Source organism: Schistocerca nitens, chromosome 4, assembly GCF_023898315.1.
Source record: "Schistocerca nitens isolate TAMUIC-IGC-003100 chromosome 4, iqSchNite1.1, whole genome shotgun sequence".
NCBI lineage: Eukaryota > Metazoa > Arthropoda > Insecta > Orthoptera > Acrididae > Schistocerca > Schistocerca nitens.
Window position 1 is genome coordinate 357,047,893 of NC_064617.1, and position 12,717 is coordinate 357,060,609.

Below are 12,717 nucleotides of genomic sequence, written 5' to 3' on the forward strand. Positions count from 1 at the left end.
TACTGACAAATTTGTATTCCGCATCCTTGTGCTACCAAGTTGTTGTGTACTACATTTCTTGTTTTGCATGTATTTACCCTTAAAGAGATAAAAATTGGAAATTTTAATTTTCTTCTTTATTCGAATTATCTAATGGTCTTTTTAATGAGCCCAGTTTGGAAAGTTCCATAGAACATAGTTTTTAGCAAAATCAGGTAAAAAATACTGTATTTTTGAGCTTCGTTGCAAAATCAACTTTGCACTTAATTTATTCAGTATTGGAAAGGGTCATGTGAATGAAACTTTGTATTCGAGAACTTTGATTTCTTAGGTTACTACATGCCAAGTTCTAGGTTTATCATACTTTTAGTCCCTGAGATGTAAGAAGTCAAACTGTGAAATTTATGGCCAAAATTCATTTCTTCCAACAAAATAATGCTCGAGACATAACAGCTAAAACGTCGCCAGAAATTCACACTCGCCCTACTAAAATTTGTGTGTGGAATCAAAAAAGTGACTATATCTCAGTCAATATTGCTTTGATGAATGTTAAACTTCACCAATGTTCATTGACAAAATGTGCAAGTGTTCTTATAAAATTTCTTCGAAATCCATGACGGTTGAGCAGGAAAATGTTCTGAAAATAGGTGATTTGACATGGAATGACCTAATTACTTTTTAACGAAACATCTTTTTGTTGAGTTGAGTTACTGCACTAGTTTTTGTGTTGAGTGAGGAATGGAAACTTGTAAATTATATACAAACACTTGTGTATCACCAATTTTTGCGGCACCCAAAGTGGTAAAATGTGGACACAAGTAGAGGGAAACATTATAGGCATCCTGCTCTATCACATTCCAATTGTGGCATTATTACAAAGTCAGCCATTAGGTATGAACTAGTTTCAGATATTAACATATCCTCACTATATGCAGAGTGAAACGGTTGATAGGGAAAGTGCAGTTGTGTGTTTTTACCATACCATTATTGGCCAAAAACTGAAGAAAATTGAAGATAGCAATTAATTTCCTCCCATTTTATTTTTGGGTGCTACATCTGTTGTTTAAATGGTGTTGCAGTGAAGCAGCATTCATAATGTGCCAAATGTAACTTGCAGCACATTACAATTGTCGATTGTGGGCATGACAGAAGTGCCCGTGCAAACTCGATAAAGAAGGTTGTATGAATATTAGCCCAAAATGTATCCTTCTTTCATGAGTTAGTGCAAAAGCTTTGTGTGCCCCTGTTATAGGGCAAGTCAAAAAGGACTTAACAACCTAGGATATTGAAATTCATTGATATCACTTACATAATTGGTAGATTTGTCATTTTGTAACAAACAACCTGAAGTTTCACATAAAAGTCTCAAGTGTCATTTTCGTTTGATGTGACTACCATTTGTGATGTGGCAAACATCCCATCAGTTATCAGTTTCTTCCTACACTTGTTGCAGGAAATTCAGTGTAGCTTGTGCAGTGGCAGCGTAGATTCAGTTTTTCAGGTCTGCTAAATTGTTTGGTAGGGGAGGAACATACACATTGTCTTTAATGAAACCCCGTAGAAAGAAATCCAGTGGTGTCAAGTCTGGGGCTGGCTGTTTATGGCCAGTCCACTTATCTGGAAAGTTATTATCGAGGAAACCTCAAGTTTTCATGAGGAAATGAGGTGGTGCACTGTCTTGCTGGTAGTAAACCACCCCATCTCGGTCATCTTCATCAATCTCTGGAATTAAAAAGTTTACAACCATATCCAGATACACAAAACCAGTGACAGTTTTCTCCGTGCAGAAGAAAGGGCCACACACTTTCAACTTGGTAAGAGTAAATTTGCAAAGAGTAGATCGTAGACGAGCATGGAGGTTCTTTGGCATATTTGGTGTGAAGTTTATGGTGAACAGTTGTTGCAGAGTTTGTTTTGTGGAACCAAAACACACGGCAAGCATGCTCCACACCAGTGAATGAAGCCATTTTAACTGGGCAGTACACTGGTGCTCCTGGAAGTGGAATAGAATCATGATGCTCTTTGTAAATCAGACATGACTCACCGTGTATGTAAATCTTGATGATGCATGATCACTCTTATGTGGTGCAAAAATGAAGTTGCTGAGTGTGTTAAGTAATAACACTAGACAAAGATTCTTATGTCTGACATGCAAGATATTTTGCTCTTCAGAATGTGATATATGCACTGCAGTGCAACTGGCTATTGTGGATTAATACATATACAGTTCACATACAGTTTGTTGCTTTGTCTGACGCTAATGCTCAGCTGAGCTGTTTTCATGGCCATCTGCTGGTTTCAAACTGCATTGTAGAACCCACTATCTGGTTTCCCCTTCCACTAACGTCTCTGTCCATTTTCATTGTATTCAATACTTACTTTCATTGCTGTCTCCCTTGTCCTCTTCAGATATTCTTCTGTGAAGTATTAATTTAATACTAGTTGTTTTGAAAGGTGTTGTGTAATGATGTTGAACATGCAGATGTTTGAGGCTCTAACTGTATGCATTGGGGTTATAGGGAAAGAAAAAGGATCAAATAATGAAAGTAGTAGAGGAAATGAAATTGTGGACAGCAAATGTTGCATGAAGTGAATGTTTAGTGTAAATACTTGAGTCCATTTGAAGTTACCACCAATATCAGTGGCTCTCTTCCACTCTGATCCTTCTTCTTATATTTGTTTTTTCAGTATTAAATCTTGTTAAGAGAAACTTGGTATTTCAGAGGGAATCATTGTAAAGAAACTGCTCTGCTTGTTATGTTGTGTGTAATAAAAAAAAAAAAACACTAATTTTATTTTCTGTTTCAGAAACAACAGCTTGCCCATGACACGAATTTCTACAAGGAAATCAGTTGAAATTCAACCTAACAATAAACTTTCTGACACAGACACAAAAATAAGAGTTATAACTGGAAGGCATGACAGAAGAAAACAAACTTTGAAAACAATTTTGAGAGATGAGGCTCCAGTATTTTTGGCTCATGAAGAGGTAGTGGTTTCAAACAATCTTAAAAAAGGACGAAAATCAAGTAAAAACAGATTAAAAGGTGAGGATTTAAGTAGGCCACCACTCAGAGGTGGGCTTACAGGAACAAAGACCAGATGCATACAAGTTACAGAGGAAGTTGGAAAAGCTCTGAGAACTGGTGCATGGCAGAATCGTAACGAGGACATTGGTTCGTTATCTTGTAGAAACAGGCACCCTACAAACTGTGATTCAGACATAATGAATGTTGACAGTGCAGTGTCAAGAAAACGTGTGAACACCAACATACCACCACATAAAGGCAGCACTCCAACAATGTTGAGTAAAGTGAGAGAGAACCGTAAGGCTAGCAGGTGCTGTGCTGAATGTAAATCTGTGGTGTTTGATCGTGATAAACTACGATTGAGAGGTGCTCTTGGTGTAAAAATTTGTGACTCTTGTTGGTCAAAAAAGAAACCTAAAGAGGTACATGTAGCCACACAACCTGTATTACCTAGAGCAACTTCACCAACAGTTAAGAAATGTCTGGTGAAGCTTTTCGATGTGTCGAGATATCCTGCTGGCCATCCTTTCGGCAAAGGTTTTCTGTCACAGAGATCTCTCAAACGCAGATTTAATGAATCTCAGGTTGTTCTAAATGATACAGCTAATGAAATGATTGTGCAGCCAAAGAGAGCACGTAGAGGTGGCAGCTCAACATTTCCTGTAGAATTTGTAAATACATCCAAAGAACAACAATTCAAAGATGGTAAACAAATCTTTGAAATAAATAGCAGACAACTGAATGAAACAGGTGCAGAAGAAAGCACTCAGGCTGCTTCTAACTCCAGAAATGTGTCAAGCGTAACTACTGATGTAACCACAAGTAACAAAAATGAGAAGAGTTATAGGAGGACAAGTGACCAATCTACTGCAGAAAACACTGAGCAGGAGAAACTAGGGAAAAAGTTATCAGTTTCACCACTGAAAGTGAATGCTCAAAGATTACCAGAAAGAAGAGTTTCTAGGAAAAATAGTCTAAGCACTGAAACCATAACAAAAACAAGAACTTCCAGAAGAAGCAGCAGTAATAATGAATCAGCATCAGAAAAGAAAACATTACGAAAAAATGGCTTGAACACTGAAGTTCCATCTGAGAAGAGAACGATACAGAAAGGCAGTGAGAATGTCGAATCTTCAACAGAGAAGTCTGAGAGAAGTAGCATGAACACTGAAATTTCATCTGAGAGGAAGTCCCGAAGAAGCAGCATGAATGCTGAAATTACTTCACAGAAAAAAACAAGGACGAAAATGATAGTGGAGACTGCATCAGGAAAGATGGTGTCACGAAGTAGTAGCGTAAATGCTGAAATTGAAGGAGGGAAGAAAGTGCCGCGGAGAAGTAGCACAAGTACTGAAACTACACCTGCTAGAGTTTCAAGAAGAAATTCTATAAATACTGAAACTGCTTCTGAAATAAGGATCTTAAGAAGAAATAGCAATGAAACATCTGGAACGAGAACAAAAAGAGGAAGTAGCATTTCAAATAACTTGAGTAAATCTGCACTTCCTGTTCGAATCCAGAGTAAAAATGAAAATCTACCTGGTTTGTTAAGAAAGGGCCAAAAACAAGTAATTTCTTCAGGAAAAGCAAAAATTGCATTATCCAAATTAGAAACTAAAGGTGATAGAAACACTTCTAAAATAAGACTTTCACAAATAAGATCTGTGGCATTGAGGAAAATGTTACCAGAAGCTGCTGTTGCTAAAAGTAGTCCAACTAATAATAAAAAGACACAACTCATTCTTGAGAAGAATAAACCGAATACTGTGATCTCTCATAAAGGTAGTGTGCTACCGAAGTATAGTAAACCAAGGGAAAGGCCTCATGCAAAAAGTGTGTTAACAAGAAAAACTGGTAATGATTTCAAAAACAAGAAGAGTTTATCCCATGGGGACAGCAAGTCAGTTTTTGGTAAATTGCATTCAAAGATAACAACTGTACAACATATTAAGAAATCTGATGTTAATACATTGGACACATCTCCATTGTCAGAAAAAACTGCTGCATCTAGGAAGAGAAAAATGGATCTGCCAGACAAGACACCAGGCGTAAAGAAGCGTAAAATAGAAAGCGTGCCTGTAAGAAGAAAACAAACAGCTGTAGAAAAAGAATTCACAAGAGCTAAAAATCTCACTTACAAATGTGACATGTGCAATAATAAGTACAGTAGTCTTGCAGAGGAAAGGTTGCATGAACTTTCACATACTGGAAGGCAGCCTGTTCTTGTTTTACACAAATGTGATAGTCCTCAGGGTGTGCTTTCATTAATAAGGGAAGATGATTTTTCTTCATTAAATATTTGTAGCAGTGATAGTGAAATACAGAAAGGTGTAACGTATGAGATGAACATGACATATGATGGCAGTAATACTGAAATGAATGCAGAAGCTGATATTGGAACAGTGCAAACTGTAGAGAGGAAAGATGAAGATACAGATGCTACACAGGTTGAAAACCTTGAAAATACTGACGAAGAGAGAAAGTCAAATGTAAATAAGTCTCTTGAAATGGTGGAGACTGGTGAAATGCATGATACTGACCGCGAGAAAAGTATCCCATTTGATAATTGTGACACTGTTCCTGTGTTAAAGAAACAGGACATTGAACACAGTCAGCAGAGGATACGTAGTGATGCAGATATATGTCCACCTGCCGAGATGGATAAAAATAAAACAGACCACATTCTTGAGAACTCAAAAGCATCCAAAGCAGAGATTGAATCGTCCAAAGAAAGTTCTTCTGTATGTTCCCCAGAAATAGCTAAAAAGCCGAAAAGTTCAGATGAAATTGCTGTGCTTCTGGAAGAAATTTTTGGTGAGAGTTCAGAAGAAGATCTGATATCAGTTACGGGAATCAGGAATTTGAGACAAACAGCAGATGCAGTTAATTCAGGTATTGATAAAACAAGTAAGTCGTCAATGGAGAAACCTCCTTATGGCATGAATACCCTGCAGCACACTTCGGTTACCCAAAATTTGGCAGCAGTAGTTCCTAGTGAAACTGCTGAAGCAGTAACTCAATATTTAAAAGGAGAAACACACAATCCAGAAGAAATACTGCATCAACTGAACTATGGAGATAAAATTGTTGTAGAAAATGAAGCAAAGACCGATACAAAAACCTCAAGTGATACTGACCAGGCAGATACTAACATTAAGTTGCCAGGTGATGTGGAATTAAATAATAGCCACAAGGATTGGGACAATGAAGGAGGTAGCCGTGAAACTTCTAGTGTTAATAATATTGAAGGTGAAGTTACTAAATTAAAAGATTTTGAAGATGATGAAGGTAATAGAAAACAGCTTGTTGATAATGAATCGGAAGTTCTTGATGGAAGTCAACAAGTACAGTCACATGATGAAACAGTGTGTCTCACCAGTGCTAAGGAGAGCAATTTGGAACTTTCTACTGACATTACAGATAATAAAAATCAAAATTTGGAAGACAGCACTCATGAACTTGCAGTGGGTGAAAATAATGTCCTCGAAGACAAGACTTCTGATGACATGCTTATGACAGATGACATTTCACTTGGAGGTAACAAAGATTTTCCAAATAGTGTTACAAAAGATGATTCTGTGATATCTGTAAAAGGCAGTATAGTTACAGAAAGTAGCTGTAAACAGTCACAAATTGAGACAGTAAATCAGAATGTTGGGCACCATGATGCATATTGTATTGATAGTGCAGGAGCCAGTCCACAACACAAGTATAAAGTTGACAGTGTAGATAAACATAGCAATTCAGTTCTTGTGGAAAGTGTAAATGAGGAAGAACAACAAGCCACTGACCAAGAAAAGCAGGTTATGTTGGATACAACAAACAGCACAGTTACGCATGAAATTGTGGAAACATGTGGTAATAATGACAAGTGTGATGAGAGTGAACTACCATCAGAGATATATCGTGATGATGAGACAGTGTTAGAATGTAATGATAAGGACACTGTGTTAGAATGTCATAAAAAGGAACAATTCAAAAGTGACAAAATTTTTCACCCTGAAGATATCACTGAAAACATAGTAAATGAGGAACAAGTTGATAAAAAGCCTATAGAAATAGTGGAGGGAGAGACTGGCAGTGAGATAAATGGAAAGATAATTATTGAGCAGGTTGAGTGTGTAGATAATTCAGACCTACTGAATAAACAGAACTCAGATGAAGTTAGTGAAATAGCAAAAATAGAAAGCAATGCCTCTGAAAAATGTGACACAAATACGTCCGTTGAAACAATCAGCCAGCCTGAAAATGAAACTCATGCCCTAGGTGAAGTGACACCTCCAACAGATCTTGTACTAGCAGCTAATAATGAAAATGAAGTTAATTCTACAAAAGATTCTTTAGAGGATGTATTGCTGAATGAAATTTGTGAAGGTGAGGCAGGTGCTACTGAGAATGGATTAATAAAAGATGTTCTTCTGGTTGAGAATAAAGAAGCAAATGAAATGCTTAACATTGCATCGGATGACGTAGTTGGTGGTACCGAAACAGGCAGTAGAAGCATTGAAGTGCATTCACCATCAGAAGCAGATACAGTAGAGTGTATGGAGATAGATTCTGGAAAAAATAGTAATGATACAGCACCAAAACTGGATGAACTTAACTGCCACAAATATACTTGTGACAGTTCAGAAGTCAAGGATACAGAACTGGACCTGCTTACTCAACCTGATGGTGTCTGTGATGCCAGTCAAGAGACTGACAGTAGTTATAAGGGAACTATTAATACCACCTGTGATGTTTCTTCTAAATTAGATAACAAGATTGTTGTTTCAGATAGTGGCCAAGACATAGAATACGAGGAAATTTCTGCTACATTGGATAGTGGTCATGAGCTAAAGATTGACAATGTTGAGCAAGAGGTAGAAAGTCCAGATTCTGGTCACAATCTGGATGCTCTGAATGCTAGTCATGAAGCAGAAAATGTGCTTCAAACAGAGACTCTGGATACAGAGCATGAACAGCAGGTTCTGAATCCCAATAACGAGTTAAGTACCCAGTTTGCTTCTCAGAAGATTCAAACCTTTAATGATGGTCTTGAAATGAAAGCCACTAATGATACTAACTCCAAAGATGTTGGTGTTGATGACTGCAGTCCATGTACTGATCATGATGGTACTAACAATTCAGATGAGAGTCACCAGGTTACTGTCCAAGAATCTGCTAAAGAGAGCACACCAGTGGATGTTGATCAGAGGGCTCAGTCTGTAGATTCTACTAATTTGGTTGACACGAAGGAGAGTGAAATGGAACCTCTGATTTCCAACTGTGGAGTTGACACAACTGGAAAAAGTGAAGTAGTTGAGGCTGGAACTACAGCTCAAGAGATTGAGATTACAGATTCAAGCTGTGGTACACAGAAAGTAGTTTCAACATGTGAAGACAAAACTGATGATGATGTAAACTGTAAAATTGAGACTGAGGATGTTAACAGTGAGGCAGAGGTAGAGAAAGCAAGGCAAGGGCTAGAGACTGCAAATGCTGATCATGAAGTTGAACTTGTGAGTGCTAGTGAAGTTGCTAGCAATGAAGTAGTGGTTGCTCTTGATGCCAGCAGTGAAGGTGATGCGTTGGTTTCTGGTGATGAGGTTGGAACAGACATTCCGTTTGTTCCTGCAAATGATCTTAGCACAAATAGTGAAATAACTGCTGGCATTTCAGATTGTTGCCCATCATTAGTAGGGGTTGAAAACCTCTCTTTTAACGTCCGGCACACTGTGCCAGATGTTTTTGAGGAAGATGAACAAATACTTCAGGAGGTTGGAGATCATTCTATCTTACAAGGACCAGATTGTGCTGATAGGAATGTAGAAACATTAACAAAAGGACAAAATGAAATGCAGGAGGCAGAGATTGCAGACAATCTGAAACCTCCATTAGCAGTAGGTTTAAATGGAATGAATGAGAAAGTTATTGATGAATGCCACACGAAAATGAGAGCTGATAGTGACGAAATGTTAAAGGACAATCTAAATTTAGCTGATTCAGGAGATAATGACATTGCTGGCCTGGAACCAATATCTGATGATGAATTAGATTTCATGTAAAAGTACCAATACTGACAGGCTGTCAGTGTTGTATTAAGAGTCGTGATTCTTGAAGAATTTTGTTTGGATTGAATCTGAAAGTTTCAGTGCTTCAAGTATGTGATTTTGAATTCATTGAAGCTTGTCCAGTGTGTAAATGTTGGTTTACATTAATGATTTCTTGGTAAAGTGTACATAGCTAAGTTTATGGAACACAGGTATAAAATTATTTCATATTTCACAGTTTGTAATGTTGTACCAGCTCTGCATCTATTCATTACAATATGGTTTTACAAATTTAAATTGTTTGCCATCTTTACAAATGTCTGAGATGAGTGCCATCAAATGGACTGTTTTTGTGTTATGTGTTTGGGTCACTGCTAAGTGTCAATCAGAAAGTCTGTGGTGTTGAAGAGAAATTGAACTGTCTTCAAAACAGAATACATATAGAAAGGGGAGATGTACCTTAATTTGAGGAGTTACTTGTTTTGTTGCTCTAACATATTGAGGAAAGACTGTCAGTTGTATTTCCTAACCATTTTCTCACTTGAGAAAAAGGACTAAAGTTTAGGTACCAAAAGGGTGTCTCTGTAACTAACTTAATGATAATGTGATTGGTAGAAGATAGCTGTGGATATTGGTTGGGAGAATGTTCACTGTAACTTTATGTATTATTTGTCATGCAACCTCTGTATAAGAAGTCAATTTTTAGTGCAGTAGCATCATGTTTATTCTCAGTCTCTGGCAAAAATGATTCATTCAAAAAAATATGATGTAACATTGTGTGTTATAAAATGACATGGATTTGTACAGAGAAAAAATAGTTTTTGTGTGTTGTATCTGATACCATAAAGTATGTGTACCTAGTTTTCAGTGATGGGTATACCATGTCATTCTATTGTGTATTAAACATTGTACTTGAGAGCAGTCTCAGAAAGGTTTTTTACTTTTTTATGTACTATAATTCAGAGAGTTTTAACTGGCTAGAGTTTAGTGTATCACTGTATAATTTAATATACCAGATATTAAAAAGTCATTGAGTTGAATATACAAAAGTTTATTTCTGAAATAATTTAATTTTGTTGTTTATTTGTGTGACAAACTTTATACAATTTTATCAGTTTTTGTAACCATGAGCTAGGTTATTCCTCCAACCTAGATGGTGACCGATGGTAAGAGGATGATTTTAACGTAAAATGCCTACTTACTTAGAAACTAGAAATATATCATGCATAGTTATTTCAGAGATATTTTGGATTAATCTGGAGCTCTTGTTACGTGCTACAACTAAAAAAAAAAACCATATTCATGTGTATTTAGGCTTAGACATTCATTTATTTTGCAAAGTGTTGAAAGTGCTTTATTTTCACATTGGTATACATTTTGAGAATTATGTGAAATGTGTTTAAAGATAATTAAGTATTAAGAGAAAAAACACAAAAGAAAGAATTTAATATCAAAGAAAACAATTAGTCAACATACAAGACATTAAGAGAAGGAAAACTAAAACAATTTGTTATATGTGGTATTCATGAAAAAGGGAAACAGATACACGACATTGAGAACTCCACTTTAAAGATGAGACTGTAGAGTTAGCAATTTGTGGCTCTACATAAATCATATTTTGTCTTGTTCTGGTGTTTTTACTATGGATACACAGCTCTATTAAATTAATAACTATACAAGAGGAGGTTGTTACAGTACAACTTTGGTTGAGATGTGCATACAGTGTGAAAGCTTTCACTTGTGAGAGTCTTTACAATTTATGTTTAGTATCTGCAGTGAAAGAAAATAGAATTGACAAATTTACTTCTTATATGAACTTTAGTTGTTTACAGTCCATGATTTTTTGTGTAACTACAAGCAACTGTTTTTATGAAAGCAGTGTAAATACACATCTCAAGGGTATAAATTGGCTTTGCATTGAAGTAGTTATAACTTAATGTACATCCTTATGGCAAATAAAGGAAGATTTCATGGATAGGATGGTTATCCTTGTAAACAAAGAAATCAGGTGCTCATCTCAAAAACGGAAAGGCGAAGAAAGAATAAATTCTTCGTTAGTGTTTATATGGATTATGTTGAAATTCAAGAATTCTATCTGAATGTTTCTCTACTCTCAAATGATATAAATGATATGTTTACTAAAACAGACAGTAGGCTCAAATTATTTGGAAGGAAAATAATAGATAATATGCAGAGCAGGTTGTTATGTAGACCAAAAATGTAATCATGCAAAAAAGCAAATAGTAATAGGGGAAAGACATGTGGTAAATGGACTGATTAGAGAGATAATTTGATTTTGACTCTGCTAAAACTGAACTGAAGGTCATAGAATATAAGTTATACATGACGCAAAATATGTTGTTGAACATTGAGACAAGCTCGATTTTTGAAATCGTGAAATAAGTGACATTGTTTTGTCTTTACGCAAACTGTATTTCTTTGTTTCTGTAACCTATCAGAAATAAGAGGAGCAGGTAGGCCTCAGAGTGTGGAATTGTAAACAGTCTTCAGTTTTCAACAAAGGATTATTGATGTCATTGTGTTTCTCCATTGCTGAAACACATTGAATATCAAAGTGAATGGATCTGAATTTAATTCTCAAGTCAATCACGGGTCATTGTAATATGTTTACTGTGAGTGACATGTATTGACTGAAGATGCTTCATAATAAATTGAGGCAAGAATGAATTGTGCTTTGTCAGTTTCAAATAGAGGTATTCTCAAATTACCAGGACATGTCATCATGTTTGATTGGTACACTTCGCAAAGGGGATCTCATCATGTTTGTCCAGCTGTGTCCTAATACATGTAGTTGCAGTACAAAACTATTGTGTGTTGTAAATAATGTCACATATTTGAAACAAATGTAGATGTATGACACAGTAATTTTACTATCAACAGTAGGTTGGATGTTCAGATTTCTAGATACTTAAGATTTAAGTAAAAAGAGATATCAAATATAACTTTAGTTATTGCTTCTTTGTGTAAAGCTATAGATATTACAGATGTTATGTATAGCATTGTAGTTTTGGATTCTAATAGTAGTATTGGTTCCACAATTTCAGTGACAAATCTCAACAGTGTCATCCCCTGTATTTCACGAGGATAACACTGCTTATCACATACATTTCAGATTGTGAGCTTTTTGGCAGAGTAGGCAGATAAATGTATCAGTGTAACTAGAAATGGCAGAAATATTGCATGTTAATTTTCTTGCAAAATCTCTGATATTACTTAATTTTTAAGACTTAAAATACACACAATATAAAATCATCGGCTTTTATGATTCATAGCATAGCGCTATATACATCTCTCTCTAGAATTTCTCAGTACTTTTATTTTGTTGAGTATTTTGGAGCTGAAATATTTTGGTACGGTAATTAATGTGTACATACATGTAAAAAATAAATGTCAATATTAATTTCAATGCTTTTATTTCTACCTGAGACACCTTTTTTAATAAAAAAATATTAAGCATTTAGTCTGCAAAATCAACAAATTTATTGCAATTTTGGGAGGATGGTAAGTATTTTAACTATAGTATTGTTCCTAATGCTAATGAGTGAATTTTTTTTTTTTTAGCTTGTAGTGCACTGGGACAAAGATAATTTGCCTTCACACTTTTTATGTTGGTTGATGTTTCCCCCTTTACATCCATGAGCTAATTGTCCCCTTTT

At 35.8% G+C, this 12,717-nt stretch overlaps 1 protein-coding gene across 1 annotated transcript in view; it reads left to right on the forward strand.

Annotated features, from left to right (window-relative positions):
• The window catches only part of LOC126251362 (uncharacterized), a 93,924-nt gene extending 81,457 nt beyond the window's left edge, over positions 1-12,467 (forward strand). Inside the window, exon 3 of the mRNA XM_049951740.1 lies at positions 2,788-12,467. Coding sequence (XP_049807697.1) covers positions 2,804-9,055 — 6,252 coding nt within the window. The 5' untranslated portion in view covers positions 2,788-2,803 and the 3' untranslated portion in view covers positions 9,056-12,467. The remainder of the gene's footprint in view (positions 1-2,787) is intronic.
• The last annotated feature ends 250 nt before the right edge of the window (positions 12,468-12,717 follow it).